The following is a 22103-nucleotide window of genomic DNA, read 5'->3' as shown; positions in this document are numbered from 1 at the left end:
GTTCATGTGACTCCTCAGTTATTGATAAAAATGCAATGCAGCAGAAGTACAGAGTTATGCAAATGAAATCTTCCATGATTACATGCAACCCAACCACACACAGGCTCAGATTTGCAAAGCAGGTTTTAGATAGTTGAGATGAAAGAAGTCAGAGACCCTGAGGCCACGAAGCAGCACGTACTGCTGGTAAATCTCGCAGGTTCCCAAGTCCAGCCAGTGTTATCCACCAAACCCCACACCCACTGCTCCTCCAGCAGAGTGTCACTGCTGTGGTTTTTAGCTTAGGATAGTTTTGGCGAAAGCTTGAGATCTTCTTGGTTCCCCTGAATTTTGGAGCTGAAGAAATTTGGGGAAAAATACTGTCCTTAGTTCCCATTATGAAGCCCCAACGAAATGCAGCCACAAAGGGCAATATTTCCTCTTTATAGATGCCCATTATAGCAAGTGATATATCTAGTCCTCTTGATTTAAAGATGTAGTAGCTGTAGGGCCATGACTAAGTCACTGGAGGATCAGTGTTTTGACATTCTGGTCACAGAGTAATTACTATAATTAAATCACTGTTTTCTGTATTAATATATCTTTGTGCAACTCAAGGAAGAGGAAGACCCATTAGTCACTCAGGGACAAGCTGAGCTTTCCAATTATTATCTGTCTTAAAATGATTAGCTATTTCCTTGCAATTGCAGAGCTAAATCTTCTGCTGGGTAACTGGTGGTTACTCTATCACTTGCCAATTAATACTTGCCAAAGCTTTGGCCCACAGTCTTCAAGCAGAGATTCAAATTTGAAGGCAGCACTGGATCTTTAGTAAAGCTCATCTTGAAGTTTAGCTCTTGTTCAAGCAGCAACTTAATTTACATTTTACTACTGAAAACCACAAGGTGGTTGTGGTTCTCTTTGTCTTGTGGGAAACCAGTTCTTTTGAATAGGGCAAAGGTTTGTAGCTTTTTTCTGATCCAGAAACAGTTGGCAAGGCATGTGTTTATGTTTTGAAGAACTATAAACAAGAAATATACTGCAATGAAGGAAACCCACAATTTTACTTAATTTAATTTAGAGCATCTTGCTAAGAAATAATTGGGAATGAAATCTGTGGCTGCTCCATGTACACCTCAAGTATGCTGGATCCTAACTAATGTGAGACTTAAGGCTGTTGCAATGGCAATAGTGAAATGTCCAGACTACATGCAAAAACATGGAGAAATGAGATTCCTGTAGAAGGGTAAGGGAATTGAGGTGAAAAAGAGGATTTAGGAGTTTGAAGGAAAACAAATGCCTGCCTAAGCAGTTCCATGTATGACCTTTAGTAAATTGTATTCCAGTCACTTCGGGAATGGAAGAAATCTCAGATTGTGGAGCCCAGAGTAATCACAGTTAGAAAATCAGGGAAGACTTTTACCTGTCTCAAGTGGCTTTAAGTTTTATTCTTTTTTAATCAAAAATACCGAATAATCTGCCAAAAAAAAGAGCTCTTAACATAGCAACATCTGTGCAGAATATGTGATGCAAGCCAAAAAAATGTTTAATGAACTTTAGTAGAAATTTTCTGGGATTAACAATTTCAGACGTAACCTGGGTGAACAATTAAACTATTTTTAGTCTTGTTATTGTAAAATGATGGATGGATGTATCCAGGATGCTGCCTGTGCCACTCGACAGCCCTCACGCTTCTGGAGTGATTTGCTCTGCGCTGGCTAAAGGAAGGTCAGAGGGGAAATAAGGAATTTGACAGGGAGATGTGTACCAGGATTTGGATTTCTGTGGAGGTCAGGCATAGCACTGATGTTGAATACTTGCACGATTAACGCTTTCCCTGCCTCTGAAGCACTGCAGAAAGACCCAATAGATGTCATGCCAGTTCAGATGTCTATTAAAAGACTGGAACGTCCGGATTCCTGGGGTGGGCAGGAGCAGGTTGGGATGAATTCCCATGACTCAGCTGAAATTGGCAGCACTGCTTTCTGTGAGCTGTGAATCTTGCCCAGGGAGTTCAGAGGCACCACTCAGGTGGCTTTACAGCAGAGGAGGAGGACACCAATCACGGCACAGTCACTGAGATCTTTTCCTTTCTATCATGGGCACCCGGAGGGTTGCTGCAGTTCTTGTGTCTTCTTCCCACCAGAGTCAAACCGTGTTTAGAGTAATTCTGCAGTTTCTTCACTTCCATCAAAATATGAAGCTAAACCCAACAAAATTGCCGTGTCTCCACATGCAAATTTCCAGGTGCTGCAAACGAGCTCTTTAACGCACGCCAGCTTCCCTTCCACCGTGAGGTGGACTTGTTTGCATTTGGCACTAGCTGACTGATGGGCAACTGTAAAGCCCTGGCAGAGACCCACAGGCTGTGTTTTCAGGCTGCTGGGGAACGTAGCTGTCTCGGCAGAAATGCCCTTATTAAGCTACAGATAGGGTTGTCTGTCTAATGGCTGCGAGTTTCCCTGTGAGGAGGAGAAGGCGGTGGATGGGTATTAATGCTTCTGGAAAGAGGTAATGCAGGACAAGTAACTTCTGAATGTTTTGGCAAGTGAACAGAAGGAGAGCCCCGGCTGGAATTTTAATGACCGGGAATAAAGTGTGCTCCAAAACCAGCCCAGATCTGCCAAGGATGGCTCTCATCGGGCATAAAGGGTGTGTGAAACCTTCATGAACAGGGACCTCAGACCCCTTCTCCATGGGATTCCTCTTTCTGCGGGGGTGGTTTCCTCCCACCCCTCCTCAGAGCCGTTTGTATGTTTTCTTAGGGTTTTTTTTCTGCTTCACACAAGTATGAGAATTATCTGTAAGACTGGGTTTAAGGACCTTCCTCAAACTTAATCTCCTGATGCACACAGGCCCACAGAGAGCATCAAGCTTGTTAGGAGAGCGGGGAGAGGCTGGTAAACCAGGAGGAGAGGATGGAAGGCATTATTTGGTTGCAAGTGCGTGCCTCCTTTCAGGTGCTGGAAAGCAGCACAAAGATTGGCACTTCATACAGTAAGCGGAGTCAGAAATGAAGTCCTTCAATTTAATGACCTAGGCTTTGTGCCTGTGCAAATTTTCTAATCGCAGAAGCAGCGAAGGCAAATGCTATTATCAAAGGCGCAGTGCTGTTCAGTAAATCAGCCAGGCTTCTTTGTGCTATCAGCAAATCTACAGATAAGAATTAAATCTCCTCAAAGCACATATCTGAAGTATAGTGTAATAAGTTGTGTTGTTGGAGCAGCCTGAAAAGCAGTGGCAATTAGATGAAACATTCCTTGTTTTTAATGAGCACAGGCAAATCTCTGTAGTTGGTCTGTTAAGGCTCAGAGGGAAGGGTTTTCCCTTATTAGGGCTCTCTGCTGTGGTTCGGCAGGGAATTCAGGGAAATGTGAGCAGCTACCAGTATAAAGAGGGTAATTTTTGTAGGTAGCATGCCCCAGTCCCACACACAGGGGCTTTCCTTTGTGCTGCCCCTCTCCTGAGAGGTGCCAGCTCCAAGGACAGTGCAGGGCAGCCTCCCCCAGGCTGTCTTCATCGGCACCCTCTTACTTCACCTGGAGGGATGCAGGGAGGCTCATGTGATTGATGTTCTTTGCAGGAGTTGGATCCTTATGAGAGCCTTTAAAAAAAAAAAAAAATGGCAGGGGAGGGCCAAATTCCTTGTTAACAGCAAGCAAAAAGGCAGATGTCCATGTGTGTGCCTGGGATTGTGTCCAGCCTTTCCCTGCTACTGTGTTTGTGCAGGGATGGGCACAGGTGTGCTGCTCGACTCCTGTGTTTGCCAGGCTGCAGTTCTGCACGAGGGCTTGTTATCATATACACCAGTGAATGATCTAAGCTATCTGAAAGTTCAAGAGTCTGGAATAAGTTCGGGTCTAAATTCTTCATTAAAAATAGCGAAGCCTTTGAACTCTGGGTGATGTGAAGCCTCCAGGATGCTGCAACCCATCCAAAAGAGGAGATTTCAGTGCAAGCAAACTTCTGCAGCCCATGTTTGCACTGAGACTCTGGGGGACTTGTTATATTCCTATTTGTCAGGGTTGTGTAGGTAGGTGTGTTTCCTACGGCTTCTTATTCAGTGCCAGTCTGATTCATACTTTCAGCTACTTGTCATTTTTGCGATTAAATTCCTTAGTGGTGATAAGGTCTGGAGGAAAACAAAGATAATGAGACAAGGCTAGAATGTGCTTGTTGCAGACTTGCCCGGTTTATAGATATTTCGTAAATTGTTCCTTTTTCAGATTAGTTCTAAATGGTCTTTTCCTTTTGCTTCCCAGATTGATAAATGCACAGGAAGGCAAAATTAGTATTTCAAAGGGGACTTAACAATTTAAGGCTGTGACTGCTTTCTTGTTCCTATACATACATGAGTTCTGATCTCGATCCCCCAGATCTGGATGTAATACAAGTAACACCAGCACTATTTCCAATAATAATAAGTAAAGTGCTACTTGAGTTTCATAGCCTGCCCCTCCTGATAACATCTGTAACTTGGACTTAATCATCCACACAACACAGAAGTCAGCAGATACATTTGAATTCCCTTCTGTCTATTTAAATCCCTTAAATTACCCAAAGGTCAACCCGTGGATGAAAGCCACAAGATTATTATTTTTTTTTTTAAATTGGAAAGAAGTTAAATGTTTGCCAGAACACCAGGTTGCAGATTGCACCATTTCAGTACAGCTGGGCCAAAGCGGGTGCTGACATCGCTGTGTTTGAGCGATCCTTGAGCCCCGTCTTTGCCTGCAGCCCTCACTGCTCTCTCTCCTCCATGGCCTGTGCTTGCAGCTGGCCCCGTGGATTACCAAGGTGACTCTGAGGAGAGACATTTTTCCTCAGCTGATCATTTTACAGCATGGATTAGAGCAATCTGAGCACCCGACGGTCCCCAGATGGCCGTGGCAAACCAGGCTGCTTGTCACTTTGAAGCCTGGCACGTGAAACCTGTAGGTTTTTCCTTGCTTTCAGCCTTCTTCTGGCCCATGGAGTGGAGCTTGGGGCTCCTCAGGGCCACCAGCCTCTCCTGACCTCATGTGCATCCAAGGCACAGCAGCAGAAAAATACAAAATACACATAGTCAGACCGTTTGGGAACGCATTAAAAGAGATACAAATTGAATTGGGATGTGATTCCTCCATGAAAGCATGTAGGGTGGGAAAAAAGATGATAAGATGATGTACTCTATTTAAATGCAGGAAGTTCTTATTTTTCCTTGAATCCAATTGTCTGTGAGCCAAATGCTGTCTGAGTCAGACCCAGGTTTCATGAGTATCAGCAGAAGTGTACCTCAGGGCAGGATCCCTTGTATAATTTGTTGAGCTTTGCAAAAGCAAAAATCATTCTTTTTGCCTAAGGAGGCACATGGGTAAAACCAAAAATTTTAATTTATATTAAGAAATGGCCTATGCTTTTGAATTTTTAATGGCATTTCCTAAATGGCAACATTTAGGAAAGGCATTTAAATCCCAATACACACAACTCCAGTTAGCTAAACACATACCTAACTTGTTACTATCCCCGCAGCAAGCTGTCTTCCAGAAAAGTCAATCCTTAATAATGAGGTCTTGAAAAATATTGCTGGATGTTTGCCCAGTAGCCGTGTTTGCCATCACGGGGGGTTTGGATGGACTTGAGTTGAAAGCGGAAAAATAAAAAGAAGTCTAGAAAAAGAGAAAGAGCTAGTGAAGCTCGTTGAAAGGAGCTGGTGGGAAACGTGGTTCCAGGGAAAGAGCTTGAACTGAAAGAAAGTGGTGAGGACATGGCCAGGTTCCTTGTAGCTCTTTCTCCACTCTTCTCAGCACTTGTGAGGTGTGTGGGTATTTCTCGTTCCGTTTTCCCCACCAGTGATGTTGGTTGGAGAGGAGGTGGCTTGTCCTGAAAGCAGGCTTTGTGCCAGAAGAGAGTCAGCCTGGTGCTGGGCAGGTTGTTGTGAGGTTGGGAGACATTTTTGGAGAGAAAAACCAGCTGTATCCTGAGATAGAACAAGGAGCATTGACCTCCTGTGATTTGTTCTTGAGATGGGTTGGAGGCTGAATGATGGCTTTGCGTTTTTCGTCTTTTGAAGTTCAAAATTCAGTCTTTGAGAGACAAACTTACCAAAGCAGCATGTGGGGATTTCTGCTTAGTTCCCATACTATGAACAGGAAAGTCTCAAATTCCCAGTTTTCTCACTCCCTTTGAAAGTTCAACTCACGTAGATGTTGACCAAAACGTCAGAGGGGTTGTTTTTAAATAGGAGTAATAACAGTTGGGGGAGACTGACTCACTGGATGAAAGTCTCTTGTTTTTTCGAGCTCAAGGAAAAAATAAGTAATTTTTAGTTGTACTCTGCGGCATTCCCTCATTAGTTTACCCCAGATTTTCATCAGTGAGATCAAGATTTGGACTGTGCACTTCCATGGTCATCAGCTACGTGACACACCATGTCAATAAACATGGTGGAGATGTTTTCTAGAGTAATATTCATCAGCTTAGAAGTTCCCTTAGCTAAAATACAGCCAGGATTGGTGTCCAGCATAACCAGCAACCTCAGCAGTAGATCATACCCATTTTCCTGGGACTGATACTATCTCTGATGTAGCTAAGGGGCATGTTCACAATATTGAATGAGCGTTATTTGTCCTCTCCCAGGCAGTGAGAGTCCCAGACACGCACTCTTTCTATGCTTACTCCGGCCAAATCTCGTCTCCAAGTTACATGACTCACTTCACATCCCACCGCTCACAAAAGTCTCCCCTCCTTTGCCTGCTTGATCACATTTCCCTGAGTGGCTTTGCCTTTGGGAGTTTGGGGTTGAGCTGGGGGTTGTTATTCTGAGGGTTGTAAATGAGGTATGTATGTGTCTACGTGTAGATCTCTATCTACCACATATCCAAGAACAGGAAACCTCTTGCCTGCTTTTTTTTTGCCTTTCCCTCATCCTTTTTTTGCTTTTGCTTATCCCAGGAAGCCTGCTTACTGCCAAAATATAAGAATATTTTTTTGACACTTTGCCGTATGTTTTTGCTTCACCTGAAAGAGTCAGAACTGCAAATGCCAAGATCCTAGTGAAAAAAGAAAGGTTTCTTGGGTTTGTTTCATCCAGTCATTTCCAAAAGTAAATAAAGAGGCTAAACACATTCATAAAAATGCATGAAATGCACTGTGGGGATTATTGAATGACAGTAACAGAGGGGCAGAAGTGTCAGGTTTTATACGTGCTGGTGTCAGCAGACTCTCAAAAATTTTCCAAGTGGTGTTTGAAATCATTAGGACCCACTAAACTCTGACTTTTTCCTAGTCCATATTTAGCATTTCTTCTTCAAACACCAATTTTTCTTTTGTAAAAACACATAGGAAAACGTTGGTCTGATTAAGAACAAGAATGAAAAAGAGAAAGAAAAATGTTCCCTACTTCTAAAATGAACTGAACTTTATCACTAGAAAAGGTTGTGAACACGGTTACTTAGTTTTGGGGCAAAAATATCTTAAATAGCTCCAGTTAATTTCCTACACATGTTAATACAGCTTTGCCTTAAACTGACAGCTAATTCAAAAGTCAGGCTTTCCATCCGAAACTTGCAAGAAACTCCTAAGAATGAAAGTTATTTTTTTTCTTTTTTAAAAAAAAGTCCTACATTGGACAGCATTTTGTCTATGAATAGTCTGACTTCTGCCCCTTGTGTTTTAATTTTTTTTCCTCCTTTTGTGCTGGTCTTTTAGCATAGGAGCATCTGACAGATGTTCCCACAGCATTCAGGCAGGGGTCTGAATTTACTCTGAATTTATAATTTGGGATCTACTATGAATTCAGTGTTTTCTCTTCTTGCTAGTGCTGCCTGTGTCCCCAAGCCTCTGGGGCATCTGCAGAGATCCCAGCTGACGTGCTGGTACTGAGATCAGCAGAATAAGGACTTATTATTATTCTGTCTGCAAATATTCACCCTGGATTAGCGGCTGGTAAATAAGACAGAATGGAGAGGTTTAGACAGAGAAAGAAAGCAGGAGCCACAGTTTATTGACCACCCTGAAAAAGATGAAGGCTTCCTGTGCTGGAGACCCAGCCAGGAGGTCCTTGGTGGCCAACGCAGTGGCCGAGGAAGGCACACGCACATCTGTTTTACTTTGAACACCATACCCAAGCCATCCCATGCCTGATTACTGCTTGATGCCTGTGGTTGCATTTCTCCCTCAGTTTTGGCAGGGGCTGGAGAACAGGCATCTGACCCCCAGCCGCTGGCCAGCTGGGAGGCAGAGTCCTGGGGACCATCCCGTCGTAGCACTGCTGCTTCTTGCTTTGCTTTCCCTGGAGATAGTGGAGCCAAGTTCAGCCACACAGCCAGGTATTTTGGGAGGGTTTACGGCAGATTTTGTACAAACTGAAGAAACAGAACTGAAGTAAAGCACTAAGTAGGAAGCTGTTAAAATACCACTAAATTAAAGAGAAAATAACCACCTTATTCTTTCCTATATTTATATAAAGGATAACTTCTAATGCCTTCCCTTCTCACATCTCTTCCCAGGCTCTTTGTTGTGGGAATGCACTTATTTCCATCTCTTTCTCCACAAACACCAAAGTGGGTGCTCTTCATTTGATCTTTTCAATCTTGATATAATTTATTGCAGCGTCTCACTCAGCCTGCTCATGTGCACACTAGGCTCTAGCCCTCGTATTCCCAAATGCTCCAGTGACTCAAGATGGTCACAGCTGTGGGGTTTTTCACACTTTTTTTTTTTTTTCTTTCACCCTCGAGTGCCTTTCTTGCTCCCCAGAGAGGTAGCAGTCAGTGTAGCATGGCACCAAAGCTGGTTCCCAGCATTTGAGGGAGATGACAAGCCCTTTTTGTGATGGCGTCTTCAGGGGATGAAATGTGCTAACGCAATGCAAATCACCCTTATGAAACAGCCAAATGTCTTGGGACTCCGTCCTAAAAGTATTCCACAAACATGGCTCTGGTGCATTTCTTTCATTTCCTCTAGTCGGAGGCCAAATCATCTGAAAATATATCCGTTTTCTAGCTGTCCTGTGTTATGACACAGCTGGAGTTGGTTAAAATCTAGAGGGCAGTATCTGGCTTAAGCTGATGGGTCTTTGTGCGGCTTTGATTTATTATTCTAGAACAGCCTGTCCCCTCTTCCAGCCTGTAGATAGTTTTGTTTTGTTTTAATGAGAAAACCAGAAAAAGACTGAAATAGCTTTGCTTTTGTGCTCTCCATGTGTAATGCAAAGTAGAGGTCTAAGCATGCAGATTCCCAGATTTCTCCGAATCAAAGTGGTTTCCTCCCATCTATCACTCTGCAGGCAGGGAAAGGTGGTGGGTCATTTCAGGGGAGCCTTTGGAGAAGCTTTGTCTTCCTCAGCTTTGTAGAGCCCAGAAAGACAGCTGACAAAGGTGGTATTTGTCTTTCTCTAGGCCAAATTTATATTCTTACATTTTTAACCAGGAAGCCAGGTAATTAAAAGAGTACATTTAAAGCCTGGATGGTTTTGGTAATATAAGGAAAGCTAACCATGGTACTGGTCCAGGCCCTTTGGTGTGGTCCACTGAGCCACTTCAGAGGATAGAAAGAAAAAAAAAACAATTAAGCTAACTGTCTTGTTATTCAGTTTTTCTTTTCAAGTGTAAACTTCTTGTGGCTTTCTGCATTGTACAGCACAAGTGCATCCTGCAGATGGGAAAGGGTGTTGGGTTTTGTGGAAGATCCTTCCCATCAGTATCTGAATTGCACCGTAGCTGCATCTTTTGCTTCTGAGTCATGTTTCTAGTTTGGAGCCCAGTTTTTCTCTCAATGAGGGTGGCGATGAAAATCACAGGATAAAGGAAAGCTAAGGGGGCAATTTTTTGTAAGTGTGTATGCTGAAATGGTGACACCCAAGGGTTAAAAGATGATTTAACTTTACCCTTAGTTTATTCTAAACTGCCATTGGAGAAAGAGCAGAGGAGAGGGAGATTTTAATGGAAACCATAATAATAAACTTTGCTGTAAAGTGGAGGAAGCAGGTCTCTTTAGACTGTGGCTCTGGTTCAAGTCAGAGATTACTTTCTAATTCCTGAATCTGTGCCCCCGGTGAAACGTCTGCTGGATGCCGGTTCCCCCTCCCGCAGCAGCTCCAGATGAACTAAAGCAAGCCCCGGCTGCCCCAGGAGATGTGAGTGGGTATGTGACTGGTTGTACCGCAGCCTTATGGGGCAAGGAAGGGAAAATCTCTGGTTTTAAGCCATCCTGGCACCTGACTCAAAGTCCTCTGAGGTCAGCCGGGGTCCCTGGATCAGACCTTCGTAATAAGCAGCCGTTGTTTCCAGACAAAGCAAAAAAAATCTGATTTTCTTTGGCTTTGAGGATTTGTTGTGTTTTTTTAAAGGAAGAAGAGAACCTCAAAGGACATTTCTTTGTTTTCCCCTGAAGACTGTACTCTTGGCTGCAGATCATCTGTCCTGTATTCAAGCCCTTAAGTGCACTTTTTCTCTTTCCCCCTGCCTCCCCTTTTCACCGACAGAGGAGACTGGCTGCACGTTGCCCTCTGCTACCCCAGGGAAGCCATTTTCCAGGTGGTGGCAGATATCTACCAGCGCCAGACAGGGAGGGTGCACAGTGTAAAGCACTACCTCGCCGCCCCTTCCCGGGCCACCGCTCTCAACGGGACCCACCAGCGGCTCTTCTACTTCGACAGAGCATCAGGGTGAGCCCCACATTGTCCCCACGGGTCCCTCAGGGAAGAGGCAGCAAACCCTCACGGTCTGTTCTCTTGCCTGCCCCAGCACCTCCTTTCCCTTTCTCAGAGTTAAAATTTGGGCCCGTCCATCTTGTATGGTCTTTGCACTGATTTCAGGTCAAAATGGATTTATATTTGGAGTACCTGGGTTAGGTCTGTTTCTGTATCACTGAGCAGAGATTTGCATTGCTATTAAGAAAATGCCCGATTCCTTGCCTGGACTTAGCTCCTTTGAGGCATCTCTGCTGCTCAGATTGCTGCAGGTGTGGGTGCAGTGTATTTGTTAGCATCTATTTTACCCCAAAGGGCCATGAGAAGGAGCCCTCTCGTGACTGCTGCAGCTCCAACACTGAGATAATTTGGGAAATTTCAATTTCTTCATATTCCCGTAAAGACAAATTTCTAAGATCATCACGCACTAAAAATGTCTTTTTGTAAAAGTAAAAGGAAAGCACAGTAATACACCTCTTATTTTGAAGGCATGAAGAGAGTCCTAGAGAACTTGCACTACCTTTGTAAGACTCTAGAACACCTTTGGTTAAAAAAACATATTACGAAACTGTGTTTCTCAGTCAGCTAAAACAGGGAGGAAAAAAGTGTTTTGTGGTCTAACCCTGGGTCCCATGACACTTCACCTGACTAAGTAGCTGCTTCAGGAATCAATCCACAAGTGCCAGATTTGAAAATAAGATGGGATATATTTATTCATTCAACCATAACACATGAGCAATCGAATCCCAGAATGCCTTCCCTCTTCACCAGGCTCCTCGCTGATGGCCAGGTCTCTCTCATCGTAAGAATTGTGAAATAACAATTTGTTAGTTAATCCTCCTTTTTTTTTTTTTTTTTGGGTAGATGTGTTCCCAGAAACTACCGGGGGTGAAAATGAAGCCTTTTGTTTCCCATTGCCAAAGCTGGGCTATTTGCCTTTTTTTTTTTTTTTTTTGTGTGAAAAAAAATGTTGTCCAAATTCTGTAAACAGGTTGTTTACTACTAAACAGTGGGGAAAATGGTTACACATGTGGGTGTGTGGGGGAAGAGCCACTAGCTGCCAGCAACCATCTGGAGCTGGTACATGAGGATTGATGGGTCTAACCTAACTTAATTCTGGCAGTATCAGCCTTTTGGTCCTCTGTTGAATTCAGCAGTGATTTTTTTAGCCTTTCAGAGTACAGAAGTTAGAGGATTGGCTTTTTTCTTTTCCTGTTGTTGTTTTTTAGATTTTATTTCATAATGAGCGGGATGTTTCCCCTTCTTTTTTTAACCCCACATGCTGGGAAGGAACCAAGCTTACTCATTCTTTCTTCCAGACAAATAGAAATAAATATTTAGTTTTAAAAGAAATAGAGTGAAAAATCCCTTTAAACCTCGTGTATCTTTTTGATCCTGAAGCTGAACTGAGCTGTTTATATAATTTCCTCAGCCTGAATTGCAGAACGGACACGATTGAAAACATACTTAGAACAGCTAGCAAAAAAAAAAATAATAAAAAAAAATAAAAAAAGAACTATGAAAGCCAGAAGACCTGGCTGCCTTTGAGCATTTGTCATGCATGCCTGAGGCTAAACTCTGCCTGCGAGCCAGGACCAAGCCACGCAGAGAGCCTAAGGGGAGATGCTGATGTTTCCAGGCAAGGCTGTCTTTGCACAGCAGCCTGAGCATCACCACTGCTCTTTCTTTGGTGGGATGCCACCACACCTGGGGGTGACATGGAGTGCCTGGGGCTGGAGGGGGTGTCTGCCCCACGCCATGCTTGCCTGGTGAAGGCAGCTGGCTTGGGCGTAGAGGTTGCGAGTGCCACGGGTCTCATCACACCAGGATGAGAGGGGAACTCGACCTCCATCCTTGCAGGACCCGTTTTGCAAAGGCTGTGCCATATTGCATTGGTCTAAGACAGAGCTGGTTCATGATGTTGGGCACTGGGAAGGATAATGCAATTTCTCATGTGCAGACCTTGCCTCTAGGAACATGGTGGGTCTGATCTTGCTGTTTGCTCTTGTTTGTAGGTACCTCTTTGTTCACCTGCAAGCCCACGTGTCTCGGAAAGGACACAGTTACTGCTCTCAGCAAGGCTGTGAACGTATTAAGATCACGGCGCATATGTCCCCAGGGGACTCCTGGAGCTGTGACCCCAACCCCTTCCCGCAGAGGCCACCATCTGCCCACCGTCCCGTGTCCCAGCACCCGGCTGGGCCGTGCCGAGCGTGTGGGGCCCCACAGGTACCCCCCCATGGAACAGCACCTTGGGTTCTGCCGTGGATGTGCAGCCATGAGAGGTCAATTCCTTTTCACAGCGTACAATGAAAAACCATAGGGAACTCCCACTTGTGAATCAGCGTCTTGTAACCTGTGTAGAGGGAAGGGGTTTGCTCTGAATTTCTGCAGCCTTTTGTACTATTGCTTCAAAGGTAGCCTCAAAGAAATTGCTCACCTGGAAGCATGTGAATGCGCATTTATGGCACCTTTTTTCCCCATTTCTCTCTTTTAAACAAGAAAAACATTAGCATTCTTGAGATGGCTCAGATTAGACTGGCTTTAAAGTCCAAAGTACGACATTGTTGCTGAATTTCACACTGGGAAATAATTCTGGTAAATAGAATAACCGGAAAAATCAGAGCCAGGTTCTCTTCTCATTTACTGTAAATTCACCCCACTCTAAATCCTCTAGAATTATTTCAGGCTCATACAGATCTCCACTTGAGTTTATAGCCAGGCAAAATATATGAAAATCATATTCAAGTTTTAAACTTACTTAGTGGCAGAGTGACCATCGGAGGTCCCTTCCAACCAGCATTGCCACAATCCTTTGGTTAGTGGTGCCTTAATAATAAGCACTTACTTGTAAACCAGGATCACAGCTTGAAAAAAAAGAATTCTGAAAAATTTGCCATCATATATATAAACACTGGTGTCATTTTGTTGTTGAAAACCAGTTTTTAAGTTTCTGTCTCTGGTGTAATTGCAGCTCGCCATCACTAGCACACCCTCAGTCAAGTATCTAAGGATCCAGATCCAGTCTCTCAGCAGGGCAGACATACAAAACCATTTGACATCTGCATTCATTAAGGTACGTTGGGTTTTACCGCGTTTGAGATGATGATTAAACAGGAGAAACTTTATCTCCAAGGAAAGTTACTGCAAAATCATGCTGAGCCTTGGCAGAAGGAAATGGGAAGTTCCCCTGGAAGAGGCGAGTGCATTGTTCTCCCTTACAATTAACTTCATTAAAGTCACTGGGAGTTCGTATTCTATTCAGATGAGGATTTGAGCCCCTAGGGGGAAAAAAGGCTTTTTATCACCTCAGAAGAAGAATTAACACTACCACTCTAATGCAGAGGAAGGGGTGGGGGCGGGGAAAGCGCACCAGAAGTCATTGTTTACAAAGGATGTGGGGAAAAAAAACAAGTTTGTTTTTCTGATTTTCTCTGCTGGCATTGCAGTAAAAGATAAAAATAACTATATTTCACTACTGAAGGGGTTTTGACATGCCTTATATATCTGTCTAGATGGTGAAGGGTGACTTAAATCATGCTTGCAAGGACACTGTCCAGGCTTACATGCCTGTGTGCTACTGAATTATAATTAATGCTAACAAATGCCAAGCAAAGCTGGTACAGCGTCCCTAAGGACTCTGAGCTGCCAAGGTCTCTTGGCATGTGCACTGGCTGTATCATCAAAAATTTATCGAAAACCATTAGCAAGCAGGTGTTACTGGAGACAGCATCCTCACCTGCCGTGTGTGCAGCGCTCCTGGGACAGGAGTAGTATCCTCAGGGCTTCTTTGGTTTTTCTAAAGCTTTAATGCAGAGTATTGTTTCTCAAAGGGAGTTTTATTTCTGACACGTGTACTCCTAGCTGAATAAAGGCTGGACTAGGCAAGGGATAAATATTAAAGTCTAAAGAAGGAATTTTACCCTACATCTTAAAAAGTGAGGAAAATCTGGAAATAAAGAAGTGAAGTGAAGGAGCCTCCGCTATCCAAAACCATGTTTTGTTCTTGTTTTGCTGAATGAAGTGCAAAAGTCAGAAATGTTTGAAATTTATAATGCAAGGGCTGAGTGCCCTGCTACAGCTCCCGTGGGGCGGTGAGAGCCCTCGTGCTGGCCCCTCGGTGGGTCTGCAGCGTGTGGAGAGGGGCAGGACACGCAGTGGGGCTGGTTCTTTTGCCAGCAGCTCACGTTTAGGTTGCTTTGCAGTGGTGGTTGCTCTCTGCCCTGTGTGCATCCAGGCGTTGACACGCTTCCCAGGCTTAGGAATGTGAGACAGCCAGGAGCAGGCAGAAGATTCAGCCTGTCTGTGTTCCTCCTCGCTCCCCTCTGCCTCCCCATGGCGGGGATATCCATGTTTCCCTTACCCTTGACCCCCTATTGCATTCAGCACCCTCCGACATCTTGCCGAAGCCACTTTTTAACACTTGGCTCCCTCATTCAGTCTGTCTCTGTATTCCCTGGAGGCACACACATGGCTCAGATTGAGGGGATGTATCTGAGCTCCCTGGTGCCTGTGGGCTTTGGATGACCATGTGAATTACAGTGGCATGTTGTATATCCTCAGTTCAGCTTTCTGACCGCCTGACCTGGGTACGTTGTTCTCCTCAGCAGAGGTTGTAGCCTCCCAGGCTGGGAGGACACATCCCCCGGGATGCTGAGGAGATGCACCAGTGCCAGGCTCCTCAGAAACCCTTTGCCTTTCTCAAAGCAAAGATGGTGGAGCATCCTGAGAGGCGTAACCTGAGGAAGGAACCCTTGCTGTAGGGAAGGAGAGGAGTAGGAGCCACTTGTGCTACAGCTTCTTTGAGGCCCTGGGAACAGCCATCCCAAGAAGGATTTTTTTTTTTTTATATATTTATATTTCCAGGGAAAACAAAAGAAAGTCCATGTGTCGCCTGTGTTCCCCCATCTGCTGTCTCAGCACCTCTCCCTTGCTCCGTGGTCAAATCTGCTTTGCCAAGTGACAGTAATTTCCCTCACATGGAAAGAAATTGCATTATGACTGAACTAAGCATTTTACTCCCAGGATTCTTGGCTTCCCAAATGTATCTTCCCAACACACCAAAGATGCCGATGACCTCATTTCTCTTGGGTTTGTACCCCATAGAGAACTAAGGGTTTTGCTTCCTCCTGACACTGACCATCTATGAAGGTTGTCACTTCATCTGTACTAATTATACATTTAAAATTATAGGGCGTACACCCTTGATATTTTCCTTGCTTGTAACTCCCTTATACGGAGAAGCAGGATGAGAGGCTGCAGCTCCCCAGCCTGCCTCCATAAAACCTACCTCTGTTTTTTCTTGCAGATAAATGACACGGTTTTCCTGTTCAATAGCCGTGGGATATTCTTCGTGGTGCTAGATGCGTGCTCAGGAGCAGTCGTGAGTAGGCGGCACTTTGACACAGTCACTGGTGAAAACACTGCCAGTGCAGTAACTGATTATGTTCAAACATTTATAAAAGAGAGGTAAGCAAACTGCTGAAAGCCCAATTCATGTAGCAACCCGTGGCTGATAGACAAAGAAAGGAAAAAATTACCTGCTTTCATAACCAAACCTGTGCTCTGAAGAAATCTGGCACAGATTAAATATGTACAAATCCCAAATATCACCCAGGTAATAAGAGAAGCAATGTGTCTCTCCCAGGACTGTGCAGATTAGAGCAGACAGAAACAGGTTTTCTGGAAAACTGACAGTTCCTTCTAAATTAACCATTCATTTTCCAGCATGGAGTAGATAAGGTCCTGGCAATGACATCTGCAGTCCTGCACGCCCGTCCCGGTGTCCAGTGTTTTCCTGGCAGCTGATGATTCAGTTTTCCATTTCCATTTGGTTTCTGTTTACTCTTACTGATTGTTTTTGCCTCTTGTGACAGATGAAAATGATAGGTGTGCCAGATTTTCCAATAGGACTTTTCTTGGGCGAGCCAATGAGTAGACCTGCCAGCCTGTGGGCTCTGGTACCTTGCATGTGTCCTGGCACTGGTCTGGATCATCTCTGTTTGTGTCTGTCCCACATTCCTTGTGGTTTTATGTGTCGCCGCATAAACATGGAACAACAGAGATTTATAGATAAATTCTTGGCTGCTGGCAGAAGCAGGTCAAATAACCAGAAAACAGACTTTCTGAGCAGTTCATGACCAAAGATTTGAACGCTCCTGAGCTACTATGTCTGTATTTATGCACCTGAGTATGTACATGTATAAAACATGCATGAAGAGACATATATCCATATGATGCCTGTACTTTTCATTTGGTTTTCTGGTAGGATGTGTATTTTGCAAGTCTAGGCATTCAACTAAATGCAGCCAATTGTGCAACCTGTAGTTCATTGTGGGTAGAATTAACTGGGGGCTGAAAGCACATCTGGGAGGACCAAAGCCAGACTGACGCTTGACTGAAAATCAGACCCAGGACAGAGAGAGTTTCAGAGGCTCAGGACTGCATAGCAACTGAATTTCTTCTGCAAGGGAGTGTCCCTCTCCTATAAGAGATTCACTTGCAAATAGTCATTTGTGCTTGTTTGGATTCCATGTGAAGCACAGGTTTAATTTAGGAACACTTAAGCAGAGGCTTAAACTTAGGAAAGCTTATGTGCGATTGAAATCAAAGGGATTTAAGCATGTTCTTAAAGTTAAGAAAGCTCTTAAGTACTTTTCTGAATTGAAGCTTAAAGGTCTTGCAGATTCTTAATGAAAGTAATATTTTGCAATCATGCAGTAATTACTGTCCTTCTTTTCAGATCACTTGTTCTCGTCTGCTCTAGAGATATTGCAGAGGTGGTGGGGAGCTCTGAAATGTCTGTTTTTACCAGGTTAGGTTCAGCAAAGCCCATTGTCTTCCATAAGGAAGGTAAATGTATTTATTCTTCCATGGTTTTTTTGTTTAAGAATTACTGGTGTGTTTTTCTACCAAAAATGTGTCCTTGTATAGTGCTTATCAATATATTTCCTTCCACAATATGCCACTTTAACCTAGTAAAAACCTCTCAGTTTAGGGATATTGAGAAGCAGGAGAGTTATTTTGGGGCTTTGACCCTATTTCACCGATGAGAAACTGCACGCTGCGAATTTTTCATTCTAAAGGGAGCTTGTTTTTCTAACAACAACAACAACAAAAGAATAATTTGATAAAGATTCCATCTCTAAAATTCAATTGCTTTGCCAGGAAAAACAATCATAAACTGAAAGGTTGATGAAAAAGAAAATAGGCTGAAGTGAAATTGGAGTTGTTTAGGTTTTTGTTTTTTTTTTTTTTTTCATGGGAGGAAGGTGAAGTCACCAGTTTTGGAAAGTTCTTGTTACAGCTTTACCTTGGATTGTTGCAAGAAATCTACTGGTATCATTGGTCCAGGAAATCCATGCTGGGTTTCCTACTAGGAAACTAGAGGCTACTGAGTCCAGGTTTGGATGAATAATTTGGGTGATAAGAAAATCAGGAAAACAGTCGGCCAGCTTGATTCAGATTTCATTTGCAATCCCTCAAGCAGAGATCAGATGGAGAACTGGCTGTAGTTCCAGCTTCATTTTTTTCTTGAGAGCTTGGGGATTTTTTTTCCCTACTGCTTTACTGAAATTTATATCAGTTTCTGGTTCAAGTTTCAAAGTTCATCGCTATGACTGTTCCAGGGGAGGACAGCATAGTTTTTACAGCAGAGGCAGTGATTTCACTTCAGTGCCTGTTTGATTCCTGAGAAGCTGCTTTTAACTTTCATCCTTTCAAAAGCAAAAATTTAAGGTTTCCTTTTTTGTTTGTGTCCTGAACTTCATTGCTTCATTCTTTCATCCAAGCTTTGAATACTTTTGAAAGGAATTTTTTGATTAAAAAAGCAATCTTTTTTTGTTTGTTTTGTCAAACTTTGTTCCCTGAACCACCTGTGCCCCTCACTTGGGTGCAGCACTTCCAGGTCGTTTTGGGAGCTCGGTTCAGCCTCCAGCCCCGACTGCTCCTGGGGTGCAAAAGGCAACAAGTCCTGGGGACGTGCTGGTTGGTGGCCATCTCCTTGCCCTGCCACCTCAGTGGGATGCTGGTGTCCGGTGGCAGGACTAAGCCGCTGCTAGCTGATCATGGGCTGCCTATGTTTTGCTTTTCCTAAGGGCAGGGGTGTTCACCCACGTGTCTGTCCTGATTTCCAGCCGGGGTAATTAAGTCCTGCTTCGTGCATTTTCTCCTGCTGGTTCAGGTATGAGCACTATTTGACTTAACAGCTCCAAAAGTGATCATACGCAGGACTGGTCCCCGCTGCCTTTCAGGGCAGGCTGGAGCATTTCTCCCAAGTGTCTGCTGTTTCTGCCAGGGATAATGCAAAAAAACCCCTTATCCCTTTGACCCCAGTCAGATGAGGGTTTAGGGTCTTGTTGCCTGGTTTTGCAAAACCATATTTAAATTAGAAGTGTTTACAGGAATAGTCTCAGTCCAACCAGCTGCAAATAGCCTTGGGAGTCTTTGCAATGAAAAGCATAATATAAACACAAGACATTATTATTAAATTGGAAGAATACATAATGCCTTTGTACTTTGTGACAGCAGAGGACCAGAGCGGAGTCGACATGGGGAATAGTTTAGGCATAACAGGAAGAAACTGATGTAAACTAATAAAAGAAGGATTGAAAGTGCCTAACCATTTTCATGTAGTCAAATATGAAAAAGTACCAGTCTTACTTAAAAATAAAGAGTAAAACAATATTCCTGCTAACTGACATCTGGGAGCCTGTCTTAGCTTATTGAAATACGTGCAGATCTGTGATGCAGTGAGGTTACAGCAAGGCTCATTCCCTCTTTTTTTCACCCTTTTTCTCTCCTAAATATTCTGTTATTTTAATTTAAATTAAAATAGAAGGGCTAAGAAGTTTCCACGGTGTGTGGAGGGAGTCTGTGCTGTGCTGTTACTAAGTGCACTGACCTATCCAGAGGGTCATTCTCTTTGTGTCTGTTTTTCAGGGAGTTTTGCCATGCTTGGCTATAAAGGACAAGCCAAACCCTCCTGGATTAAAGTCCTTAATCATGCTGGTTATCAGAAAGCCGCTTCTCTACAGCATTACGTTCCCTTGAAGCTGAAGGAATATCAATGTCCAGCTAATGCTGATGAGTCGCTAAAATTCGCTTTTTCTCAGAACCACTCGGGGCACATCTCTGCAGAGCCCGTGGCACCCCAGGATTAGCATCCCTGGGGTAACACCAGCCAGGCAAAGCCTGACGCTGCCACCAAAACCTGCTCTTGTTTCTACAGGATTGTATCAAACCGACGGTGTTCACTTGTATATTTTATAATTAATAAATATATTCTCATCTTACCCACTGTGGTAGAGCTTTATTTTTCAAGCAGTGCCTCACAGGGCAGGCTAGGAGAAGCCTGTGGGCTGCCCTTCCCAAGGAGAAGTGTTTCACAATGTCCATGATTTGGTATCAAAAGGTAAGTTTCAAAGGCAAAGACCTGTTCCCTGGTATTGCAGGGACTGGAAATGACATTTGGCGTGGAAACTTTAACAACATCCAGGGAAACAGATGAACTTCAGCAAAGGTAGGAACTCTTCCTTCAGTGCTGTTGTCCCTCCATTCATGTCTGCTTTTAAAAAACCTAAGTGTCCACCTGCTGTGGCATCTCAGGTGAACTCTGAGAATTTCTGAGTAATACCTGCTTGGTAAGCATGCAGTGAGCTTACGATAATGTCTTCTAATCAAACTGAATATACAGGGTGTAACAAGGAGTTATAAATGTGTTTCTGTCTGTAGCTAATGACTGGTGAAATTATGTTTGTCCAACTGATGTGAACATTTAATTAAAGACCTACAGGAATAAAACCCGGGATAAAGTATGTGCTGCCTAGGGTAAAGTCCTGCATTCCTTTCAGACAATGCTCGTATTGATTTTCTGTTCCCATTGAGGACTGAAATACTGCCAGTATTAGTGGCTAATTCTCTTTGATTTTTTGTTTATGGTGCTGCTTTCAGAAGTAAAGACAGAAATAGAGCTTTGTATGCAAACTGAGAAACAGCTGATGACATCACTGACTACAGTTTAAGCACAGAGTTGCCCCAAAATGGCAACAGACTCATTTTGGTTTGAACATGATGTTACTCGGTGACAGGGAAGGGAAGGGCAATTTCAGGCTACCCATGTCTTTGTCACACAGGTTACTCAAACAGGTAGGTGAAGGCTTTGTTACTAATGTCCCGTTGTTTCTTTGAAATTCTCAGAAATGGCCAAACAAGTTGTTACACGGAAAGGTTAGTGTTTTGTTGGCCAGACTTTGGCTCCCTGGTGAGTTAGTCGCTTTGGCATCTGTGCACCGGCCAGCTGATGTTGTGCCTCTGAGCGGGGCATGAAGTCCTTGGCTGGGACACTTGCCTCCATCAGATACCACCTGGTGGTTCTTGGAGATGGGGTGAGAGGATATCTGAAAGGTTTACAGGCAAAGGTGGCTCCATCCCCACACCAGGTAGGAGTGGGTCCTGGCTTGCTAGAAAGTGTGAAGAAATCACTGATGCTGCTCAGCAAAGGTAAGCTAAAGAGTGATGCACAGCACATCACGGGCCTGAGCTGGCCCCTGCGGGGAGCAATGGAGACTGATGTCCTCGGTGGAGATGAGAAGTGGTACGAGAGCCTGAGCCGCTGGGACCGACCCTCCGAGGAGCTCCCTGAAGTCCTTTTGAACTCCTATTACTGACTAATTGTTATTGCTTCTGAGGCTGTGCAGGGCAAGAAGAGCAAGATGTTTTTGGCTTGTGAACATTAAGCCCAACATTGGAACAAGCACTTACAGAGCAAGCTTTTAGCTTCTTGGAGATTTATTTGATAATCTGTGACAGGTCCAGACCTTGGATCCCAATAAAACTTTGCAGAGCTCTAACCCCAGGCTGAGACTAAACAACTGGCAAAGGAAGAGCCTAGCGAAGGAAGGAGAGGAATGTGCCTAAACCTCTGAAAAATCTCTATTTCTCCTCCCGCCCCAGAAGGAGAGCAAATGGCAAATGTCCTGGAGAGGAAGGCATGGAGCCGTGGCAAGCCAGATGCAAACAGTAAAGTACCACAAAAGCAAAAAGAAAAATATTTACATCCTGATGCAGCTATTTGGGCAGTTAAAAGCAACAGTTTCAAGAGGATTCAGGATGCTGTGATCCTCTTCAGCCACTGTACACACTTTCCTTACCTTGGGAGGGGAAAAAAGGCTTCGAAACCAGGGACGTTCTGCAGAGGGTACAGCTCCTCCACGGCCCCCTGGGGACATTCAAGATGATGTTTTCAAAGGCTGCCACTAACTTGGCATGCACCACAGGTCCGTGTGTGTGAAGCTGCGGGGGTAAGTGTCGCGTGGGCGTTGGGTTTGTGGGAAGCTGTCCTACTCCTCCCTGGGGATTTCCTGAGCAGTAGGATCTCCACCTGCGTGCTGGAGGCCACATGGACTGCGTGTGTCCACGTGGACCTGCGTTTCATCCAGGCATGTTCTGTACA

The 22103-nt window shown here is 44.1% G+C and overlaps 2 protein-coding genes across 4 annotated transcripts in view; both read left to right on the top strand.

The window, feature by feature from the left end:
- Window positions 1-19903, top strand: part of LOC106889519 (transmembrane protein 2-like) — a 58574-nt gene extending 38671 nt beyond the window's left edge. The window contains exons 19-24 of the mRNA XM_014944619.1: window positions 10445-10627; window positions 12667-12880; window positions 13626-13727; window positions 15960-16120; window positions 17394-17503; window positions 19592-19903. Of these exons, the coding sequence (XP_014800105.1) occupies window positions 10445-10627; window positions 12667-12880; window positions 13626-13727; window positions 15960-16120; window positions 17394-17503; window positions 19592-19812 (991 nt within the window). The 3' untranslated portion in view covers window positions 19813-19903. The remainder of the gene's footprint in view (window positions 1-10444; window positions 10628-12666; window positions 12881-13625; window positions 13728-15959; window positions 16121-17393; window positions 17504-19591) is intronic.
- The window catches only part of CEMIP (cell migration inducing protein, hyaluronan binding), a 116600-nt gene that overhangs the window by 31712 nt on the left and 62785 nt on the right, over window positions 1-22103 (top strand). The window lies entirely within an intron of this gene.

The sequence above is a fragment of the Calidris pugnax genome, unplaced genomic scaffold, assembly GCF_001431845.1.
Source record: "Calidris pugnax isolate Ruff unplaced genomic scaffold, ASM143184v1 scaffold70, whole genome shotgun sequence".
In the NCBI taxonomy this organism is placed as follows: domain Eukaryota; kingdom Metazoa; phylum Chordata; class Aves; order Charadriiformes; family Scolopacidae; genus Calidris; species Calidris pugnax.
Note: the sequence above shows the minus strand (reverse complement) of the source record. Positions and strands in the feature narration are given on the sequence as shown.